This window comes from Lolium rigidum, chromosome 5, assembly GCF_022539505.1.
Source record: "Lolium rigidum isolate FL_2022 chromosome 5, APGP_CSIRO_Lrig_0.1, whole genome shotgun sequence".
Lineage (NCBI taxonomy): Eukaryota > Viridiplantae > Streptophyta > Magnoliopsida > Poales > Poaceae > Lolium > Lolium rigidum.
In genome coordinates, this window is record NC_061512.1 from 229,771,241 (window position 1) to 229,794,533 (window position 23,293).

At 43.3% G+C, this 23,293-nt stretch overlaps 3 protein-coding genes across 3 annotated transcripts; 2 read left to right on the forward strand and 1 right to left on the reverse strand.

Annotated features, from left to right (window-relative positions):
• The first annotated feature begins 668 nt into the window (after nucleotides 1-668).
• On the forward strand, nucleotides 669-3,756 carry LOC124651451 (heat shock 70 kDa protein, mitochondrial-like). Its single transcript, XM_047190540.1, has 5 exons — nucleotides 669-788; nucleotides 941-1,011; nucleotides 1,119-1,197; nucleotides 1,638-2,204; nucleotides 2,291-3,756. The coding sequence occupies exons 1-5, from the start codon at nucleotides 714-716 to the stop codon at nucleotides 3,539-3,541; spliced, it is 2,043 nt and encodes a 680-aa protein (XP_047046496.1). The 5' UTR covers nucleotides 669-713; the 3' UTR covers nucleotides 3,542-3,756.
• Nucleotides 3,757-5,507: 1,751 nt separating this feature from the next.
• LOC124651452 (splicing factor U2af small subunit A-like) lies at nucleotides 5,508-6,834 on the reverse strand. The gene has a single exon (XM_047190541.1). It carries the CDS (start codon nucleotides 6,585-6,587, stop codon nucleotides 5,715-5,717), a length of 873 nt encoding a protein of 290 aa, XP_047046497.1. The 5' UTR covers nucleotides 6,588-6,834; the 3' UTR covers nucleotides 5,508-5,714.
• A 10,638-nt stretch (nucleotides 6,835-17,472) lies between these two features.
• LOC124657700 (protein PIN-LIKES 3-like) lies at nucleotides 17,473-20,787 on the forward strand. Its single transcript, XM_047196210.1, has 10 exons — nucleotides 17,473-17,607; nucleotides 17,763-17,842; nucleotides 17,997-18,121; nucleotides 18,990-19,111; nucleotides 19,239-19,457; nucleotides 19,568-19,660; nucleotides 19,745-19,845; nucleotides 20,001-20,053; nucleotides 20,156-20,344; nucleotides 20,442-20,787. Exons 1-10 carry the CDS (start codon nucleotides 17,473-17,475, stop codon nucleotides 20,564-20,566), a joined length of 1,242 nt encoding a protein of 413 aa, XP_047052166.1. The 3' UTR covers nucleotides 20,567-20,787.
• Nucleotides 20,788-23,293: the final 2,506 nt, after the last annotated feature.

Here is a 23,293-nt window from a genome sequence, read left to right on the forward strand (position 1 = left end):
TGCAACCATAGTGCAACTACTTCATCGCAGTTAAAAATGTTCCTATTGCAACCATGCCAACACAAATCTTTGCACCACATCCGAAGGTGGAGAAGTTTGGTGTTTCAAGTTAATTCTTATCTAACCGAGAGTTAGCTTTTCCATAAAGTATGCGTATGTTCAATTCTTCGTATGTCGTTCTTTCCAGTTCTTCATATTTGTCCGAAAGAAAAAGTCATCGTGGTTTTAGAAAAGGCTAAAAAATTCAAGCCGGGGTTGCTTCATGCCTTGACGCAGTTTGAAGGGGCGTGTAACAGCAGCAGTATTGTGTTCCAAGAAAGCAACTCGGTAGTAGCCTTTGACATTTATTTCAAAAAACCGGCTTGCATTTGACTTTTGCGCAAGATAAGAAAGACAACGGCAATAATAAAATTCCTTCAGCAAAAAGAAATGTCCTCCACCACCCAAAGGACCAAACCCAAACGAACGGAGGTCGAGCGTCTGGAATCTTCGACCCATGACTCGTGGCCCACCGTCAGCCACAGACCTAGCCCGAGAAGAATGACGGAAATGCCCCTGGCCCCCATTTCTTTCCCCTTGCCCAAGCCGATGCGGCGGGCCGCCAGGGGTTTAAGACCTCCCACTAGGGTTTTTCGGATCTCACCTTCCTCCCCTTTCTCACAGCCTCCACCCGCCGCCGCCGCCGGGAGCCGACCAAAGCTCGAGCGCCAGCCATGTCCATGGGATCTCTCATCGCGTCCAGGCTGGCCAGGTCCGGCCACGCCCTCGCCAACCGCGCCATCTCTCAGGTGCCACCCCCTCCCCCACCCCCTGCATTTCTTCTTGGTCCATGGCCAAGTTCTTGTATTTTCTTGGATTGGCACGCCGATTTGGGTGTCGATTTCTCGTGCTGTGAAGTTGATCTGATCTATTTGTGGTTTCCCTTATGTGATCTGATCAGGCTCCCAGGGCTCCCCTTCACACGACGTCTCCCCTACTCTCCAGGCTCGGATCAGTGGCCCGCGCTTTCAGGTAACTACTAGCAATTTAGGATCTGTAGATCTTCTATTTTGTGTGTATATATGTCAGCTTGCTTCTTGCTTGTTGGGTGCTGAGACGGATTTTCTGTCTGTGTTCAGCTCGAAGCCTTCCGCGGCAGATGTCATCGGGATCGATTTGGGCACGACCAACTCATGTGTCTCCGTCATGGAAGGAAAGGTGTGTTTTTTCCCCTAACCACTCTGGAATTTACCACGTTCTGTTCTTGTAAGAAAGTTCTAATGTCCCTACAATTGATATATTCAGATGCAATTAGCAGCAAATCTTCTTATGCTGTGAAGTTGAGTTTGATAACTGCACCTTTAATTGTTAGTGAAATCGGTGACGCTGCTAGTAAAATGTTGTGAATTTGCAGTTTGATGACAGCTATTCTTTGATTGGTAGTGATATGATGACACTGCTAGTAAAATTGTCCTGAGGTTACTGTTTGATGTCTGAATCGGTGAAGCTGCTAGTATATTCTTATGAAGTGCAATTTGATTAATGGATTGGTAACTTTGCTAGTAGTGAATTCTTATGAAGTTGCAGTTTTATGACTAAACTTTTAATTGGTAGTGAATTGGTGATGCTGCTAGTAAAATTCATATTTTTTTGTGCAGACACCTAAGGTAATTGAGAATGCTGAAGGCGCAAGGACAACGCCTTCCATTGTTGCCAAGAACAAGACTGGCGACCTCTTGGTCGGCATCACTGCCAGTCGGCAGGCAGTCACAAATGCCCAGAACACAGTTCGTGGGTCCAAGCGTCTGATTGGTAGGTCTTTTGATGACCCCCAAACACAGAAGGAGATGAAGATGGTGCCCTACAAGATTGTCAGGGGACCAAATGGTGATGCCTGGGTTGAGTTGGCTGGGCAGCAATACTCCCCGAGCCAGATTGGTGCGTTTGTTCTCACCAAGATGAAGGAAACTGCAGAGGCTCACCTTGGCAAGTCGGTCTCCAAGGCTGTTATTACAGTGCCGGCTTATTTCAATGATGCTCAGCGCCAGGCTACCAAGGATGCTGGTAGGATTGCTGGACTGGAGGTGCTCAGGATTATCAATGAGCCCACTGCTGCTGCTCTGTCATATGGAATGAACAACAAGGAGGGCCTGATCGCTGTCTTCGACTTGGGTGGTGGTACTTTTGATGTCTCCATCCTTGAGATCTCCAATGGAGTTTTTGAGGTAATTTTCTTGCATGACTTTTATCAATCCTATGCGTGTAAATGTCGAGCTAAGCGTTCTGATCATAATATTTACACCTTGTTCAGGTAAAGGCAACTAATGGAGACACTTTCCTTGGTGGTGAGGACTTTGACGCTGCATTGCTGGACTACCTGGTTGGTGAGTTTAAGAAGTCTGACAGCATTGACCTGAGCAAGGACAAGTCTGCTCTGCAGAGGCTCAGGGAAGCTGCTGAGAAGGCCAAGGTCGAGCTTTCCTCAACTGCACAGACTGATATCAACCTTCCCTTTATCTCGGCTGATGCCTCTGGTGCGAAGCACTTCAACTTGACCTTGACCAGATCAAAGTTTGAGTCTCTGGTGGGCAATCTTATTGAGAGAACTCGCAGCCCTTGTGTGAACTGCCTCAAGGATGCTGGCATCTCTGCCAAGGAGGTTGATGAGGTTCTGCTGGTCGGTGGTATGACAAGGGTGCCAAAGGTCCAGGATGTTGTTTCTCAGATATTCGGCAAGTCACCAAGCAAGGGAGTCAATCCTGATGAGGCTGTTGCCATGGGAGCTGCCATCCAGGGTGGCATCTTGAGGGGTGATGTGAAGGAGCTCCTGTTGCTGGACGTCACACCCCTTTCCCTCGGTATTGAGACTCTTGGAGGCATCTTCACAAGGCTAATTACCCGGAACACTACGATCCCAACCAAGAAGAGTCAGACATTCTCCACTGCTGCAGATAACCAGACACAGGTTGGGATCAAGGTTCTTCAGGGTGAGAGGGAGATGGCTACAGATAACAAGCTTCTCGGTGAGTTCCAGCTTGAAGGTATTCCACCAGCTCCAAGGGGCCTGCCACAGATTGAGGTCACATTTGACATTGATGCCAATGGTATTGTCAAGGTGTCAGCAAAGGACAAGCAATCTGGCAAAGAGCAAGATATCACCATCAAGTCTTCAGGTGGTTTGTCTGACAGTGATATCGAGAAGATGGTGAGGGAGGCAGAGCTACACTCTCAGAGGGACCAGGAAAGGAAGTCGTTGATTGATATCAAGAACTCTGCAGACACCACGATCTACAGCATCGAGAAGAGTGTCAGTGAGTACAAGGACAAGGTTCCTGCTGAGGTTGTTACAGAAATCCAGTCTGCTGTTTCTGATCTGAGATCAGCAATGGCTGGTGATGATTTGGACAACATCAAGCAGAAGCTGGAAGCCGCAAACAAGGCGGTTTCGAAGATCGGGCAGCACATGCAAGGTGGTGGGGGAGCTGCTGGCGGCAGTGGCAGCAGTGGTGGTGACCAGACTCCGGAGGCTGAATACCAGGACCCCAAGGAGGCCAAGATGTAGATTTGATCTGCATCAGGTCTCTACTTTTTTGTGTACCCAGTTTAGGAAGTTAATATATTCATCTACCTCCGGCTGCTTAGATTTCTCTATGAGGGCTACGATACCTGTAACTTTTTGGCAATTGTTCGAGTTGCGGATAAATTGTGAGTGGAACAAACTCATAACCTATATCAGCTATTATATTGGGCCATTCGCCACATTGTCCTGTTGCCTGATGCCCCTTTTGTGTGTGTTTGATATCTGGTCTTGTCAACTGCGTTAGTTTCCCGAACTCCTGATTTTCTGTGTTCTTGAGCTTGCTTTCATGTTTGCTTAAACTTCATCTTACCTGTAGCCCAGCCTTTGAGATGCTGATTGGACATTTGAGCTGCCAGGTATGGTACCATAGAATGAAATGCTACCAAATAGCTGACACGCTAGGCAGCATTTGGCTTCTCTATGGTTTATGATAATTCTATCGGTTGAACTAAAATTTCCCAAATTTGCTTCCTGGATTACAGGAAAGAACAACAAGAAGAAGGCTAATTTCCTTATCGAATTGACTTTACTTATATTCCATTGCTTTGGCACTCCTGTTTCCCAACTAGAATTCCAATAATCAAAGAATAAGAACAATCAGAAGAATAGGTTTAGCCTTTCCGTAAAACTATTTCTAAATAGAATATGTAAAATGAAATGGTTTTCCACCAGTGGAGATAAACCTTAAGTTAGCTGCATCTTTGCTGCTATTGTTCTACGTGTCGTGGTAGTCATTAATTTTCTTCCTAACTAGAATTCCAATAATCAAAGAATAAGAACAATCAGAAGAATAGGTTTAGCCTTTCCGTAAAACTATTTCTAAATAGAATATGTAAAATGAAATGGTCCACCAGTGGAGATAAACCTTAAGTTATGTCCATCTTTGCTGCTATTGTTCTAGGGCATTTTATGAATTACATTCAGCAGTCTGCAGTCACAAACTGAAGCCTTATAAACTACCTAATTTTCTTCCCAACGTGTCGTGGCATGCATTAAGCCTCTAGAGGTGTTACAGTGCTGGAGTATAGGGCGAGCAACCTGTTTTCTGAACTTAGCTATCATGACCAATGCAGCCTCATGTCCAGCAGTTGATGTTTAGTTCTGTTTAAGTTTGTTTCTTTACCTTTGGTTACTTGTAAGTTTTTTTTTTTTGTTTCTGTGTCGTTGGACGCATACATCGAGAATCTACTGAAAAGAAAAGATTTGTTGCATTCCCTGCCCCCCTACAATTCCAAACAAGGATTTTCATGGGGAACCAATTGGCAAAAGGTTGATTATTCTTGGACTGCTACAAATGTAACTTCCTCTTTAGGAAAGAAATTCTTTCTTGGGAAGAGAATATCACCTCGCCGAGATGTTTTGAGCCAATAAAGGCGTCCTTAACTGCAAAATAATCTTTAGTTAGTTCTTCAGTTTTGGCTAGGTTTAGGTTCTCTCTGGCTTCAACATAAATCATTCAACAAGAGCCTAACAAGCCTGTTTAGATGTAGCATGTCCAGTAGCTGTCAATCTGTAGTATGCTACTACATGAAACATCCAGTAGCAACAAAAAATATGACGGTGGCCTTTGTGCATTATCTCTATTCCATTGAACAGACTGAATGTAATTAAGGATATGAGTTTAATTTTAGGAAACATGAGTTTAATCAGTTGGTAGGAAAACTAGAGTGATGCAAATATTCAATTCCCCAATGCATTTGGAATGGAAAGCTATGTGAGCAAAACAATGCGGAAAAGAACATCCAGATAAAATTTTGATCATAACAAGTTCATCGCCAAACATGTTCCATCAACATATCCAAAGGAAGTTCAACAAGAATAACACAGAATATGCTATATCATTCATCTGAGTATATTCACCAACTTCATCTACCTTACTAGAGCATTCAAGGGCTGGAACGAGCTATGTGAGCAGAACAATCCACATAGGCTGAAAAAAGGAGCATTCTGGAAAACTTTAATCATAACAAGTTCATCACCAAATAGGTTCCATCAACACATCAAGTTCAACAAGAAAAACGCCGAATAGGCTACATCATGCATCTGAGTAAGTTCACTAGTACGACATTCTAACTTCATCTACCAATACACGATCAGACAGGCAGAACATTCGGTGAACAAGGCAACACTGCAACCTGCAACGAGACCAAAGCTCTCAGGCCTGAGCCGCCTCCCTTTCGCGGTTCCACTGTTCAATTTTCGCCCTCCTCTCCTCGCTGCCCTCCCTGACCGGGCTCCTACTGCGGCTCCTGTGCCGCCGACGCCTGCTCCCATCACTGTCATAGTTGCGATTCCTCTCACTGCTCCTCCTGCTATGGTGGTGGTAATCACCATAGTCACCACGGTCCAAGCTGCCACCATAGTAGTCTCCGCGGTCCCTGGACGACCGCGAGGATCGATCACGGTCCCTCGAGTGGTAATGGTAAGGGCTTGGGCTCCTGCTGTGGCTTCTCCTGGACCTATGCAGGTGCCCATACAGCCTCTTCCTCAGGTCCCTGCCGATCTCCTTCACATGCATGAAGTTGCAGTACCCTCCACGGTTGCAGTTGTGCTCCTCGAACTGCCTGCAGGTGGCCTCCCGGAAGTCGGTGACCGGCGAGAACTCAGCGATGATGGGGCGGCCAGAGTAGAACCGCCCCTGCAGCGCCTGGAGGGCCTTGGCAGCCTGGTCCTCCTCCCTGAACGAGACGTACACGTTGCCAATGAGGTGGTCGGCGAGGTTGTCGCAGACGTGCAGGTTCTCCACCTCGCCGTACTTGCTGAGCTCGTCGAAGATGTCCTCGTAGAAGTCCTCAAAGTCGCCCTGGATCTTGCTGGGGTCGATGGGGTTGCCCTGCGGGTCGAAACCCGGGGTGATCATGTCGGGGCGCTGGTACATGTTGCACAGCAGCAGCGTCGGCGACACGGAGGGGCGGTTGTGCAGGCGGGAGCAGCGGTCGCCGTGCCTGCACGCGCCGATCTTGAAGTAGAAGGGGCAGTTCACGCGGTCCTTCTCCGTGCCGAAGATCGACGCCAGGTGCTCAGCCATGGCGGCGCCTGGATTCCAGCACCTGCTCGTCCCCTTGCAGGAAATCTAGAGAGAGATCTGCAGTTCCACCACACGAATCAGAGATTCTATACGCAAAATTACATCTAGGATTGACCAAGAACATGCTAGATAATTCAAAAGAGTGGGGAAAAGAACTTAATAGACAACATCATGAGTAGTAGACACTGCTATCCCCAATTCCGGCAGAACCTTCAAAATAGCAGGCACTTAAATCTCGGGTCAAATCAATCAATGAACACAGAGCGATAACGATAACGAAAAATAAGACTAATCCATCACTTATTTTCTCTTCGATCTGCGAGGGGGGAAGATCCTATTGCCCCGACCTGACACGAATCGAGAGATAAGACACACGAAAAGAATCATCAATCAATCAATCCCATAAAGGCAATCCAACTCCTTACAACCTACAGATACATGCATCGATAGATCGGAATAAAACGCACACGCCGGGATGCGTCGATACGGGTGTGGAGGAGGAAGCTTACCGGGAAGCAGCGCCGCCGTCGCCGGAGGTGGAGCAGGTGGAGCACGGGAGATTTGTTCAGGATAACTGTTCCAGTAGCATCTGGAAGAGGATATAAAGGTCGTGGCGGCACATCTGATCGTTGATTTGTGCCCGGGCGGCGGAGATGTGGTTGGCTCGAGCCTACTAGAACCTTCTACTGCTTTTGGGCGTTCCGGAGAGCCCATCGTTGGCCCGGTCCAACAACGGCAGAGTTTGTATTGTCCAGACTGTTTTTTTTTTCTATGGGAGCCCTTTGAATTAAAGGATGGCTTCCAACAAAATGTGTATGGATTGTATACTTCTACAACCCAATTCCATATGAGTTCTCAGAAGATGTTAGACCATCTCCAAGCCCTAACAGCCCCCCAACAGATAAAACTGCTCTTACACATAGCTATAATCTGAATGCACACACTAATAGCACGAGGAGCTATTCATTTTGTGCGGGTTATCCATATGGCTAGATGCTGGAGTTGTATACGGTTGTTTCTGCAGTTGGGGAAGGAGCAAGGACACATTATGTATTCGTGAAACCGTACGAAGACGGTTCTATGAGATATTTTTGGATGGACCTATTACTGTCCAACTACGCGATGCTTAGAACTACTATGATTTTGTTTTTCAGTTGTTGATTCTTGTATCCATCTTATACCACCCATGAGATATAATCATACTTGTACATATTTAATAAAGATGACTCTGGCATATATTGATGTAAAGGCTGAGGTTCTCGGACAAGGATTTTATGCACATGGGAGTCAGTGCTCCCTTCACTTTTGGATTTTTGAAAATTCCAGATTCTCATATTTCTCTGCTTTCAAGAATTATGACATTAAATATGTAGATAGATGTGTATACGAAGATTGGAATAAAAAAAGTCTCGTCATAGTCAGAAATTTGTCTTTTTTGTATTTTCCAAAATACAAAGTATTTTCTAATGGGACTTTTTTGACTACACTCCTCGTGTCTAAATCTATCTACATATTTAATGCCATAATTTTTGAAAACATAAAAGAGCGAGGTTTTAAAATTTTTCAAAAATCCAAAAGTCCAAGGAGCACTTGTGCTCATGTGCACTTGGTACTTTCCGGAGGTTCTCCCCCTTTTCGAAGAATGAACCATCTTCTTTGACAAGTTTAGTATGATAAATGCGAGCAACACCATGTAGAGCAGTGCCAAGGCGAACTAGCATCATCTTTAGCAAATACTACCTCCATTCTGAAATTTAAATTTTAGCTTTCTAAAAGGGCTTATATTTTAAAATAGAAGTAATAAGTGTGGAAAACGCCAAGAGAACTAGTGTTTAGTTGGTAAAATTTATAACCACTTGTGGTTGTAGTCTTAGATTATGTGCGGACAACTGGATTCAGAAACTAAGAAAATTCCTTCTTAAGTCCCCCCATCAACTTCCCGAGAATCTTTGGTTGCATCTCATGCACATAACCAACATCATCACATCACGTTGGTGTACCATGTCAACCAGGCTTGCCTTTAGAGCAAAGCAAACGCTTATTCAAGTTTGGGGTGGCTATGATGAGTTGCTGACACGCCCGTCTCATTTTGGCTTAGTAGAAAATGCTGTAGCGTGGCGTTGCTTTTGGTCATTTTTACAGTACCCCTCCGTTTATAAATAAGTGTACACATCAGATTTTTAAGATAAATTATGGGATGGGAAAAATACATAGTTTCACATGCAAATCAATATCTCTTCCCTCTTCAATTCTTTCACCTCCAATGAGCTAAGTGCATGTTGAAATCAAGAAAAACATGTGATGAATATTACTAGGTTTGATTTCCGTACAATAAGAGAGAATCAATTTTTACTACTTAAATATGCATTAGAAATATAGAAATACACTTGGCAAAAGAGGGAGTCACTGTCTCTGTTACCAAGTGGTTTGATGACCCAGAACCTGTGGAAACCTTAGTAGAAACCTGGATTCAGATAAGGGGACTGCTGCCTCCATGGTGTGAGTGGAACATCATTGATCAAGCTGTGTCTGTGTGTGGACTGTTGAAAAAAGTGGACTGGCAAAGCATTTTCAAGAATTGTGCTGAGGTAGTTAGGGTTGAAATTCTATAAAGATATCCTAACAGAATCCCTGCTGGTAGGCTGTTTAACTTCCATGGAAAACTCTTCCAGTTACAGTTCACTGCTGAATTACCAAATGCAGCTGGGGCACAAAGAGACTTACCTACTGGGCATGAAGGTGGCAATATAGGAGGAAGTAATGGAAATGGAAACAGTGGTATGGATACTGATGGGAGATCTGAAGTAAATAGAAACACTACAAACTCATAGTCTAGTGGTGGCTCAAATCACCAAGTGGAAACTGGGAATGCAGGTCAGGGGAGACAGAATGCAATGCTGGCTACTGACATACATGATGAAGTGATTCCTGGCTCTGAGATGTACAAGCTACTGGTGGAGAAGGGTGCTATAGGTACTGATGGACAGTTCACCTGGGATGTTTCCAACAATGCTGATGAGGGTGTGAGATCTGAAGTTACAAGCTTCTAGAATGAAGAAGGCTTATCTTTTGCTGAGAGAATGGAAGAAGCTGCTACAGAATAGCTCAGCCTCCCTGAGGATATCATGCCATCTTTTCATGATCTGATGAAAGATAGAGAGGACCAAGGAGCTGGAAAGAAACAAAAGAAAGCTTGGGGCCCTGTGCAACCTAGTAGACAAAGTGACAGATCAAAGAATGTGATGGATAAAGCTATGGAATTGAAATAGAAGAAGAATACTATGGGAGCTGCTTCAAAAATGACAGGTATAATCAGATCCAATCCTTTTCATGTTCTGCAAGTAGAAGAATTAGGTGATATGGCTAGGAAGATAGGGATTCATGTAGATACTGGTGTAGTAGACAATACTGTGGAGACTGATAGTTTGGTTACAAATAGTATTCAGAGGCTTCCTTCTGATGAGCCTATGGATCCTCTATTAGATGTAGATGTTCTGTCAGTTACTACTAACTGCCCAAGAACTCCTGATCAGTATAATACAGATCTTGAGTTTGATGATAGAGGTGAGAATGTGTAGGTTCATGTGACTAGGAAAAAACAGGGAAAGCACCCCAGGAAAATATTTAGATGAAGTGTGGTTTTTGGAATGGTAGAGGGATTCAAGCCCTGGGTAGGCAGAGATATATTGATGAAAATCTTGTTCCTTTACATCTAGACTATATTGGTTTCCAAGAAACAAAAAAGCAGCAATTTAGTAATTCCTTTCTTAAGTGTGTTTTAGGGAATAGAAATTTTGCTTGGAATCATCTTCCTACAGCTGGGTCTGCGGGAGGGATTTTAGTTGGTTTAAATCTTGACCTCTTTGACATTATAGCTTGGGATATTAGGAATTTTTCTGTTAGTGTAATAGTTAGGAACAAGGTAACTGATACAACTGTTAGAATCACCACTGTGTATGGTTCTTCTTATGAGGAAAAAAAAGATGCCTTTATTTCTGAACTACATGAGCTTTTCTTTCATTGGGAAGGTCCTGCTATCATTGGTGGTGATTTTAACCTTGTTAGATCTCAGTCAGATAAGAGTAATGGCATCATTGATCATAGATGGGCAGATAAGTTCAATGCTTGGATTGATATCTGGGCTCTGGTAGAGATTGGTTTAACTGGTAGAGCTTTTACTTGGGCCAATAACCAGGAAAATCTGATCATGAGTAGAATTGATAGGATTTTTTGTACAACTGAATTTGAAGAAATTTTTCCTTTGGCACATGCTAGAGCTCTGCCTAGAGTAGGGAGTGATCATACTCCCATTATATGGGACTCTGGTTGTGGTCAGGTTCCAAAGAAAAGTGGTTTTAAGTTTGAGAAGTGGTGGTTATCTAGGCCTGACTTTAAGGACCTAGTGATTAAAGCTTGGAGTCTGGACAGGGGTAACAAATCTGCTACTGATAGTTGGCATGATAAATGTAAGTATTTTAGGAAATTAGCTAGAGGATGGAGTGCTAACCTAGAGGCTGATATTAGGAAACATAAGAAAGAACTCATGGAGGAATATGACTCTTTAGATATTTCTGCTGAAACCCAGCCTTTAGATGATAACAGTAGGAAAAGATTAGATGATATCCTCACTGAGCTGAACACTTATTGGATCATTGAGGAGACCAAAGCTAGGCAAAGATCCAGGGACAGGAATATCCTGGAGGGAGATAGGAACACAGCCTATTTCCATGCAATAGCTAATCAGAGGAGAAGGAAGAAAAGAATAAATGTTTTAGAGGGGTCAGAGGGCCCTGTTACTGACCAAAAAGGCATGCCTAAAATAGCAACTGATTTTTATAAAGAGTTGTTTAAAAGGGAAGAAACACCTGATATTAGATTAATGGATGACTTCTTTTCCTATGAAGAGAAAGTCACATCACAGGAGAATGTTGAGTTAGAGAAGGAGTTTTCTGAAGAGGAAATTAAGGAGGATGTGTTTGGGTCTTATGCTGAAGGAGCACCTGGCCCAGATGGCTTATCCTTTCTTTTTTTCCAATCTTTTTGGGACGTTATTAAAAGGGATCTTCTTGATCTTTTTGATGACTGGTACCAGAATAGGTTAGACATCTATAGGTTAAATTTTGCTATGATCACCTTGATCCCCAAGGAGGATGATGCAAAAGAGATCAGGAAGTTTAGACCTATAAGTTTATTGAACTGTGTGTTTAAAATCTTTACCAAAGTTATTACAAATAGATTCTCCTTACTGATTGACAGATTGATTTCTCAGCAACAATCTGCTTTCATTAAGGGTAGGTTTATCCTAGAGAGTGTGGTTTCAGCTCATGAAATCATTCATGAGGTGTATAGGAGGAAAGACAAAGGTTTAGTTTTCAAAATAGACTATGAAAAAGCCTATGATAGAGTAAATTTAGATTTTCTCTATGAAATCTTGCAACTTAGAGGTTTTGGGGAGAAAATTATCTCAATGATTAAACAGATAACCCAAGGGGGGTCTGTTGGTGTTAATGTGAATGATGTGGAGGGAGATTTTTTCCTTACTGGTAAAGGTTTAAGGCAAGGGGACCCTTTTGCTCCCCTCCTTTTTAATTTTGTGGTTGATATTTTTTCGAAAATGGTGAATAAAGGTGCTTCTTGTGGCATGATCACAGGATTGTGTCCTCATTTAGTTCCTGGTGGGGTGATTAGTATGCAATATGCAGATGACACCTTGCTCTTTCTAGAAAACAATGAGAGAAATGCTATAAACCTTAAATGGACCCTTACTTGTTTTGAACAAGTGTCAGGGATGAAAATCAATTACCACAAAAGTGAGTTGATGGCTACTAATATGGAGAGTGATGAACTTGCTCCTTTTTTAGATATTTTCCAATGTGTTGCTGGGAAATTTCCTGTGAAGTATTTAGGTCTTCCCTTGCACTTTAGTAAACTCAAAAGAGAAGATCTGCAACCTCTGGTGGACAGTCTTCTTAGTAGAATGGCAGGATGGAGGGGAAAATTGCTGTCTCTAGAGGCAAAAAGAATCCTCATCCAAACTGTTTTATCTAGCATTCCTATATACATGCTTTCCTTTTTCAAGTTCCCCAAATGGGCTCTAAATCTTATCAATACTCAGATAGCTAATTGTATGTGGGATGATGTAGATGGAAATAAGAAAATTCATCTAGCAAATTGGCCATCTATTTGCATGAAAAAAGATTATGGTGGGCTTGGTATTCCAAACCTACATGATTTAAATATATGCTTAGTTGGTTCTTGGGTTAAAAGATATATATATGGAGAAGGAAGTCTCTGGAAAAGGATAATAGATGCTAAATATAATACTAGAGATCCTAATATTTTCTGTTGCCAAGACATTAATCCTTCTGTCTTCTGGAAGGGTATGATGTGGGCATCTAGAGCAGTTAAGTTTGGTTATAAATGGAAAATTGGGAATGGTAGGTCTGTTAGATTCTGGGAAGATACTTGGTTTGGAAATGCTCCTCTCTCCACTCAGTACTGGGACATTTATTTTGTGGTTAATCAACAAATGAAAACGGTAGCAGATCTATGGGATGGACAACAGTTAAGATGTGACTTTAGAAGAACCTTTACTACACAGATGATGGAAATGTGGCTTGAGATATGTGAAATTGCTCAAACAATCATCCTCTCTGTGGAAGAGGACCAGCTTATCTGGAAGTATGAATCGAAAGGGGTGTATTCCTCTAAATCTTTGTATGCTATCATCAATTTTAGAGGGGTCCAACCAGCTTTTCTCGCTCGTCGTCTGGGACTTAAAAATCCCACCTAGAGTGCAAATCTTTCTTTGGTTGTTGTCCCAAAACAAAATCATGACTAGGGATAATCTTAGGCATAGGGGTATCCAAAAACCCTTGGATTGTGAGCTCTGTAGTGAATTAGAATCTGTTAAACATCTGTTCTTTGACTGCCTGATATCTAGATTGCTTTGGTCTGTGGTACAAGAGATTTTTGGTGTAGAAATTGTTGATTACTTATCCCTTGCATCAAAATGGCTATGCAATAAAAAGTTTGAGCAGTTAAATGTTGTCTCATCTGCAGTTATATGGTGCATTTGGAACAATAGGAACCATTTGGTGTTTAACAGGAAAACTTGGTTGTCCATGAAACAGGTGTGGGGCTTAGTCCTATCATATCTAAGGATCTGGCAGGTTCCATTCAAACACTTGGAATGGGATCTGGTGGAAAAATTCAAATGCGCCCTGGTGAGAAGACTGAGAACGGTGCCATCGCTGATGCCAGACTGAAATGCACTTCGTTTGATTGGATCTCGACCTGGAAGTCGTCCACGGCTTCTACCCATCAAGGGCGTGCCTCGGAAGCCTACCTGTCAGAGCACCCGGAAGATTCAGGCAACATACATGTAGTGATCTGATGACATGGTCTGGGTGTTTGAGGAGGTGCTTTAGTGTTTTAAAACATAGGATAGCTGGGCTTACCTGCTTCTTGGCAAGTTGGGATCAGATGCTGTTGTGATGACTATCCTCTTGTCTGGAGTTTTGTTATGTTTCTTAAGACCCTCAGCTTAGCTGATGGGCTGGATATCTTTAGCTTTTATTACTATGTTGTTAAAAATGCTATGTGTTTCATTTTCTATAATGAGAATGGAGCTGGGGAGCGCTCCCTGTTTGTCTTTTATATAGAAATACACTTTTTTATGGACAAAGTTTTAAACTAGATGTCCACTTATTTATAGATGGAGGGAGTACCTGGTAAAAAATTGCTTCCTCACTCACACTTGTGTCTAGCAAGATGCAACGTCTTTTTAAAGATTCTCTTGGATATGGTAGTCCGCTGTATGGCACAAGAGCTTGTCTAGAATATTTCTTCCTACACGCCAAAATCTACCTTTGAACTTGCGAGCATATGCTCCTCCTACTTAAGAAAAATATTTTAAAATATTAAAATTTTGAACAAAAATTTAGGACATATATGTCGATGTTAGAGCATCTCTACCAGAGGTCGTAAAAGGCATAAAATCAAAAAATAACTGTTAGTTTACGGCTTCGGGCTAAAAAACGGCGTAGATCAATCACCATAAACGAGCCAAAACCGAAAAAAGTTTTTAGGCCGAGACCGAAAACCCAATTTGACATGTATTTGTAGGGGTCTAACGAGCGAACCGAACGTGGATCTGTATCTAGGGCGCGTTGAATTTTCACTTCACACAATCGCCCGGTCTCTCCCTCCTCCCACGCGCCGACAACACACTCCGCCGTTGCCACCGCTGCACCGCCCGATTCGGCGGAGCCCAGCGAAGCGGAGCTAGTGTAGGTTGCCCCGCATCCCGCCCGCAGTTCCTCGCTCAGCTCTGGGTCTCGCCACCGCACCGGCCGAATCGAGGATGAGCTCGACCGACGAGATCAATGACGTCAATCAATCCGATTCGTCGAGCTCGGACGATTTCGACCTCGACGAGCTGCTCCAAGACGACGACTTGGAGGCCACCATCCTCCTTCTCTCCGTCAAGGAGCTGGAGGACCACACGAAGTTGCTGAATCGGAGGCGTAGCTCGGTATTGCCCGGAACCACATCCAACGGAATCGCCTCCTCGGCCACGAGCAACTGATGGACCTACCTATCCGTCGCATCTATTCCGTAGGAGGTATCGCATGCGTCGTAGTTTGTTCGTCACAATCGTGAAAGCCTGCGAAGCAAACTCAAATTACTTCAAGCAACGTAAAAATGCTACCGGCGTGATGGGTTTCAGCCCCTATGAAAACATTTCAGCTGCCATGCGGGTGATTGCGTATGGCATCACTGCGGATTACACCGATGAGTATATTCAAATTGGTGAAGATACAACCAGAGAGTTCGTCCGTATGTTTAGTCGCATGATTATCAAGTTGTTTATGCCAACATATCTTCGAGCTTCCAATGAGGATGACATAAAAAGATTGATGCAGATAAATGAGAAAAGAGGTTGGCCTGAAATGCTTGGTAGTGTTGATTATATGCATTGGACATGGAAGAATTGTCCCAAGACATGACATGGACAATACTATGGGAAGAGCAAAGATGTTACCATTGTACTTGAGACCGTCACATCACAAGATTTATGGATTTGGCATTTTTTTTTGGTTTGTCGGAAACACTCAATGACATCAACGTGCTACAAAGATCCCCTTTATTGGCGAAACTAGCAAATGGAGAGACACTCACTTGCAATTACAAAGTTATGAATAATGAATATACAATGGGATACTATCTAGCCGATGGCATCTATCCAGACTGGAAAACTTTTGTGAAGTCTGTGAAGGATCCCGAAGATAAGATAGAAGCTGAGTTTGTCAAGGCTCAAGAAGTTGCTCGCAAGGATATTAAGAGAGCTTTCGGTGTTTTGCAAGCAAGGTTTGCCATTGTACATGGTCCAACTCAGATTTGGGACAAAAAATCCCTTGTGAACATCATGATATGTTGTGTGATTTTTCATAACATGATCATCGAGGATGAAAGAGGGTTAAGCTTGCCCTGCTTCTATGACAACGTTGACACCCGAGTGCAACCCCAACGGAATTCCGATCGCATTGAAGCTTTCCTTGAAACGCATCGGCTGATTGAGAATGCCACTACCCATGCTCAACTCGTTTATGATTTCAAAATGCACCACTGGGAGCGACATGGTCATCGCCAATGATCTTACCATTCCATTCATTTATGTGTGAGATAAATCATTGTTGAGACATTTGTTTATTTATTTTATTATTTCAAAATTGTTGTAATTTGTGAGACTTTTGTTTATCTGTTGTAATAATTTGGATGATTATTATGTTCTGAAAACTATTATTTGATTAATTATGATCGATTGTTTTATATTTGTGTTTATACCATGTTGCATATGAATTCTATGAAAAACCCTAGTTTTAGGGGTTCCGATGGTGCTTTACATTTTTTAATTTACGGGCTCTGTTCTACGCTAGCCATTTTCCAACCCGTATACACGAGTTCGGTGAACTGAAGTCGGTATTTTCAGTTTGCGTGTTTACGAGCTCTGTTAGAGATGCTCTTATACGTGTGCATCTTAAGTTTCATCGAAAATTGATATCTTTTCGAGTTTTGTGTAAAATAAGATAAAAGAATCTCGTGAAAAACTTATTTTAAGCACCAAATTTTGTCTTTGTTATGGAAAATATCGGTTTTCCACGAAACAACTTTATATGCACGTACGATGTCGACATGTACACATTAATTTTTTGAATTTTTCACATTGTAATCTACATTTAATTGTTTTTTAAAAAACAGGAAGTATATGCTGTTGGGAGCCAAAACGTCCCGTCCTTCGTGCACGGCTTATTCACAGCAATGCACGTGCACACCCACGTTCAAAAACATAAGTGAACGCATGAACGACGTACAAAAGCTGCAACGGAAAATATTGGATATACGACCCGGACAACGCCGCGAGATAACAAAGAGAAGAAAAAGGCGCCGCCGCTGCTTTTGACGGCTTTATCCCCGGATCCCTCCGCGGCCAAGGAGAGTGATCGTTCCCGAGGATCTGGCCGCGCTCCGCTCCGCCGGAGCCTCGTCGCTACATCTTCTCATCGTCGGAGAACGCAGGGGGCGTCTCCTGTGCTTCACTCGCCGCCTCCGGCCCGTCTCAGACTCGATTGGGTACTTTCTGTGTTTTAATCTTGCTCTTTTCTCTAACGATTCAGACATTTAGTCATGTAAGCAGCTGATTCACACTGGCTTGTTCCACTTCACTCTTGAGTGTTTCCATTCTTCTCTCTACTTGGAAACCTTTGGATTTGCAGCTATTTTTTCTTGGCTACTGATGTTATCTCTGTGGCATTTCTGCTTCGTATGAAGAAAATAAAACTTGAGCAGATTGTTCTCAATGTCATTTCTTGCTTCTAGGGGCATGGGACTCGTGGAGCTCTTCGTCACGGCATGTATGCCTGTTCTTAACATGCTCCTGGTTACCGGCGTCGGATCATTCCTGGCGACTGACTTTGCTGGGATACTGGGCAAAGAAGCAAGGAAGCATCTAAACTATGTAAGTGGCAGTGACTCGCGCAAGTGACAAAGGCAACAGGATCACCTAACCAATTTGGTCTACATAACTTGATTACTTTCTCTATCATGTTTATGTCTTAATTTTATTTTACCGTAACCTCTCCACTAATTTCTGAATCATATTTCTTCCTGCAGGTTGTGTTTTATGTGTTCAATCCATGTCTTGTCTCGGTCTATTTGGCAAAAACAATCACCATGGAAAGCATGGCCAAACTGTGAGTCTCATGCTTCTTCCTTATTTATCTGTTTTTAAGAAATGTTCACTGATTGCTATGATGCATAAAGAGCTCTTCCAGAAAATACTTTCGACTGTCACATTAGATTTACTAGAAGTAACGAAAAAATGACTATTTCTGGCCCATGGTACAGGTGGTTTATGCCAGTGAATGTCCTCTTCACTTTTACCTTCGGGCTGATCTTTGGTTGGGTCGTGATAAAAGTCACCGGAGCCCCACCCAAGTTAAAAGGCCTCATTTTGGGTTGCTGTTCTGCTGGTAACTACACTACATTTGTTTCTGAACTGTAAGAAGCATTAAATACACTCCCTATTATGGATAAACATCGTACAATGATTTCAAACAATTACTTTTGCGGTACCGAGCTAACAAAAAATTTCTCATCTGGTGTTAGCTTTGGCCTGGGAAGATGCAACCCTGTATCTTGAAAAGCTCAATGCTCTGTGAAGGAGTAGTTGTGGCACCCCATGCATCTGGTTCAGATTAACTTCATGCAAAACTCTCAGCTAGAATATTAAACAAAATCAGTTTTCCTTGCTCCTTTTTTTTTCCCTCTTCCGTACATCCTGTTGTTGTTCGACAACTAGAGAATCAAGTTTTGATGTAGTAAAAAATAATCGTCTCTTCCTGCCATCAAGTACAGCTAAAATCACAAACGGTCCCCGTACTGGTTCAGAACAACATTTAAGTGAAATAAAAGCACCCAGACAGTTAGTCTCTCACTCTGACCGGATCAGGGCCCTTCTCATAATGTTTCAGATAAGGTACTTCCCAGCAACGATAGGTAACCACATCTACCCACCTTTGAACCATTCCACGAAATAAAGATGAGAGTGTGAGATCATGATACAAGTTCATGGCAACATATATAAAAAATAGAACGCGCTGACGTGATAAGGACTAAGTGCTAAGATATTTAGTTCTGTAATTATGTTTGTGTACAAAATAGTTAATGCTAAGCTATTTCAAATTTTCAATCACGCTAGACATTGGATGTTTGGTGGACGGTCGAACTTGGGCAGCTCCACCCTGATAACAACCACTATTTAGTTTTGCTCATTTTCTCTATGCTGAGTCGCTGACAGTTCATCAAAAATCTAAAGTTCACTTGGTTGGACGAATGCAGGCAATCTGGGCACTATTATCCTCATCATTATTCCAGCTCTCTGCAAAGAGAAGGGAAGCCCGTTCGGAGCACCTGATGTTTGTCAGACTTATGGACTAGCCTATTCATCTCTTTCAAAGGCCGTAAGACCCATTACACACACTCTGTTTTTCAGTACATTCTCCACACATGGTAAGCCTGACCATGTTTGTTTGCGGATGAAAATAATACTTCGTATCACGCGCTGTCAATATGATTGATTTTGTGCAGATTGGCTCCTTCTTTCTGTGGACGGGCACATATAATATCATCCGTGCAAATTCAGAAGTCACTGAAGTAGACGGTAACACTCCAACAACTCAAACAAAAGTCTCGGTTTCAGATAGTACTACGAGTACAGTTTCAGAAGAAAATTATTCGATCTCCAGTGATCACGTGGACGAATGCGCTCTCCCGTTGATATACAATCCAACTACAGCCAGAACAAAGGTTTATCAAACTTCTCGTAGTTTTTGCTATAGAAGTCATACAGTTTATAACAGTTAATTATAGTTGTGCTAACTTGCAGCACTAAAGAATTTAGATTGGTATACATATAGGTCTCCTTCTCAGAAAGAGCAAAAAGAGCTGTATCATCGGTTTCTAGGTCGCTTGACTTGAAGAAGCTATGCGCTCCTTCGACTATTTCAGTGGTATATGCTAGTTTCAGAAACTACTAAATTCTGCATGGCACAAACTTTCAAAAGTATTACTGATTTGGATCGATCCTTTTGTAGATTGTGGGGTTTATAATTGGAGTAACACCTCTGCTTAGAAATGCTATGATTGGAGAAAGTGCTCCACTCCGTTTCCTTCGCGAGTCGGCTGAACTAATCGGGTAAATGCATTCACAATTGTTAACATCTTAACAAAATGCTGTAGCTACAGGCCTACAGCATGTACCCATTGATTATTAGATTTTCTGATGATGCGGATGAATTGTTTTGATTGATTCAACATGTCTAATCAGTTTCCTGGCCTTTTCGTGCACAGCGGAGGAGCCATTCCATCTGTCACACTGATCATGGGAGGGAATCTCATCACCGGTAAGCTCAAACTGTGAAAAAGTAGAAGCGCAATTAACCTTAAGCACATGAAAAGAGCATGTGAATTGAATGAGCTGACAATAACGTGGAACATCTCTCCAGGATTGCGAGGAGACGCGAGTGTCCCACGGTCGGTGATTGCCGGCATAGTAGCCGTTAGGTTCATTCTGTTGCCCTTGCTGGGCACCGTGCTGGTCAAGGCGGCGATCCGGTTCGGCGTCATCCGACCGGACCCTCTTTACCAGTTCATCCTCCTGTTGCAGTACGCCGTCCCACCCGCCATGAACATCGGTTAGACGTTTTCTCATAGCCGGCGAACTGAATTTTCTTTTGCAAGGAATGCTAATTAGTAATCTGGTTGGTGTCTCATGCTGGTTTGGTTTGGCAGGGACGATCACGCAGCTGTTTGGCGTGGGTAAGAGTGAGTTCTCGGTGATCTTCGTGTGGGTGTACCCGATCGCATCGGTCGCCGTGGCAGTGTGGTCCGTGTTCTTCATGTGGACCTTGTTGTGAACCTCATTCGCCGTGGCGCTGTGGTTCATGTTCTTCAAGTGGACCTTGTTGTGAACCTCTTTCGCGTAGTCTGAGATACTAGAACGAGGGAGAGGCCGGCGAGCCCAGCGAGCTTGATCAGAATGTGCACGCTTGATCGAGTTGCTACGGAGACAGAGCCTACATGTTGCGGAAGATTTTTTGGTACAGAGCTCAAGTGAGCACCTAACATCTTTATATCATGACTAAACTCTAAGTTCCATACAGTTGTTGTTGAATATATAAGCAAATATCCATATGAAATAATCCGTACAGGTAATTGATAAATCATGACTACGAAAATAACAAGTAAACTAATCATGCAGACTAGTAAAGTAGATGAACATATCACATCTAAACAAGACAAACCGATCGCATCTACAATAGAAACTAGAAGAAGAAACTGTAACAGAAACTGAAAGAGAAATGACAAGATCACATACTTCACAGCAGCGTCGTTGTCGCCCATGTTGAGGTTGTTGAAGAAGTCGCTGAGGTCCGGGAAGAAGTTGTCGGTGTGGAGGAACTCGTCGTCCGAGGACGACGTCGTGATGCCAGTAGTCGCGCCGGAGCGCTCCCCAAAAACCTGATTGCCCCTCACCCGTACAGGTTCACGAGAGGCAGTGGTTCCGGAGGCCTCACTCGTCCCGGCGGTCGGTGCACGCCGACGGACGGGATGAGGAAGACGAAGGCGGCGGCGCAATAAACCGGAAACAGGTAGTCGCATGTGCGTCCGGGTACAGACTAGGGTTGGAGTCCGCGCTTATATAGTGCGGTTCGGGAAGGTCGTGGGGCGCATCCCACGTCCGAGTCGGCACAGCCACGATCCAGAAAAACCGGAAGGCAAAACGGCTCAGTAGATAAGCTCGGCTCGGAGAGATTCCCGCAACCCGCGGTGCGTCGTGACGTGTCGTGACGAGGCGAGGCGAGGCGGGCGGCGGAGGAGGAGGAGTGCGCGAGGGCTCTCTCTCTTCTCACTCACTTACTAGGACTAGAACAGCCCACCTTATATACCACTCCAACTCTCTCCCAACTACTCCCTCCGTCCTAGTTTGTAAGTCACAATTTTTGAATATCTTGGCCCAAGGTACTAGTTGATTGGGTCTCATTTTCTCTCTCTTATTGGTGCATGCAGCCCCTTTCTCTCTCTCATTGGTGCATGCATTCTCTTTCTCTCCCTCATTGGTGCATGCAACCCCTTTCTCTCCCTCATTAAATAAAATTATGCCTTAGAGGTGGGGATTATGGGACAAATAGTTTTTGGGAATATGACTTACACTCTAGGACGGAGGGAGCAATGTGGGACTAAACTTTAGCTCCCACTAGTGCTACCACTGATTATTGGAATGGGCCATGTGAGTTTCAGAATTTGATAATGGGCCATGGGCCAAAGGCCAAATGCCCCAAATTCCAGCAATCCCCCACAAACTCTCATTGGCACATCTCATCAATAAGTTTCCAGAACATTGTTTTATATACCGGTATATCGTGGAGACTGTTAAGTTGAACTTCCACTTAAAGCTTCATATTACAGTAGGTTGCAACTTGGATAGTGGACTATGCCTTGAACTACAAGTTTTCTGCGCACTAGCTTCATACAAAGCCTAGACCGATACTAGGCTGACGCGAGACTTCCTCGCGGTTTGGAGCATATACGGCATACTCTAGGGCCTTTCATGAGTTTACTAGAGAGCACCCAACTCTCATAGATTGCAACGTTAAACAATCAGACTCATATAGGAGTGTTCTTCAAAAGATGTTCTGTAGGACAACATCTTTGCTAAAATAAGCCACTTAGAACACATTAAGATAATTATCAACCAGCCATGGAGATTAGGAGAGTATTGCATCTTATGGAGTGGTAAAATTTCTATAGGGATATATACTCTCCTCCCAGCTAACCAACAGCTTGTCTCCCGGCTCTAATTCACGGGATCTCCGATCACATAGAGTGGGTTACCACCGTGGGCAACTCATACTGTGGGTCTCATACCCATCTCCCTCGATGCATTTTCTATCACATTTCGTGATAGTCCCTTTGTGAAGGGGTCTCACGAGTTTCTAGACGTATGGATATAATCCAACGCTATAACTCCAGAGTTTCTCATTTTCCTGACAATTTTCAGTCTCCTCTTCACATGCCTTGATGACTTCATATTATCCTTAGAACTATTTACTTTGACGATCACATTTTGATTATCACAGTTCATAGGAATAGCGGGTATTGGTTTCTCAACCACAGGTAAGTCCATCAAGAGCTCACGAAGCCACTCGCTTCAACAGTGGCTGTGTCTAATGCTGTGAGTTCTGCTTCCATAGTTGACCTCGTAATGATGGTCTGCTTGCAAGACTTCCAGGAAACAGTACCACCTCCAAGTGTAAACAAATAACCACTTGTGGCCTTAGTCTCATCAACATCAGATATCCAATTTGCATCACTATAACCCTCAAGTACCCTTGGATACCCAGTATAGTGAATGCCATAACTCGCAGTGCCTTTCAAATAGCGCAAAACTCTCTCAAGAGCATGCCAATGAACATCTCCAGGTCTAGACACAAAATGGCTGAGTTTACTTACAGCAAAGGAGATGCCAGACCTCGTGGCGCTGGCTAAATACATAAGCGAGCCAATGATTTGCGAATATCGCAATTGATCTCTAGCAATTCTTTTATTCTTACGAATTATCACACTAGGATCATAAGGCGTTG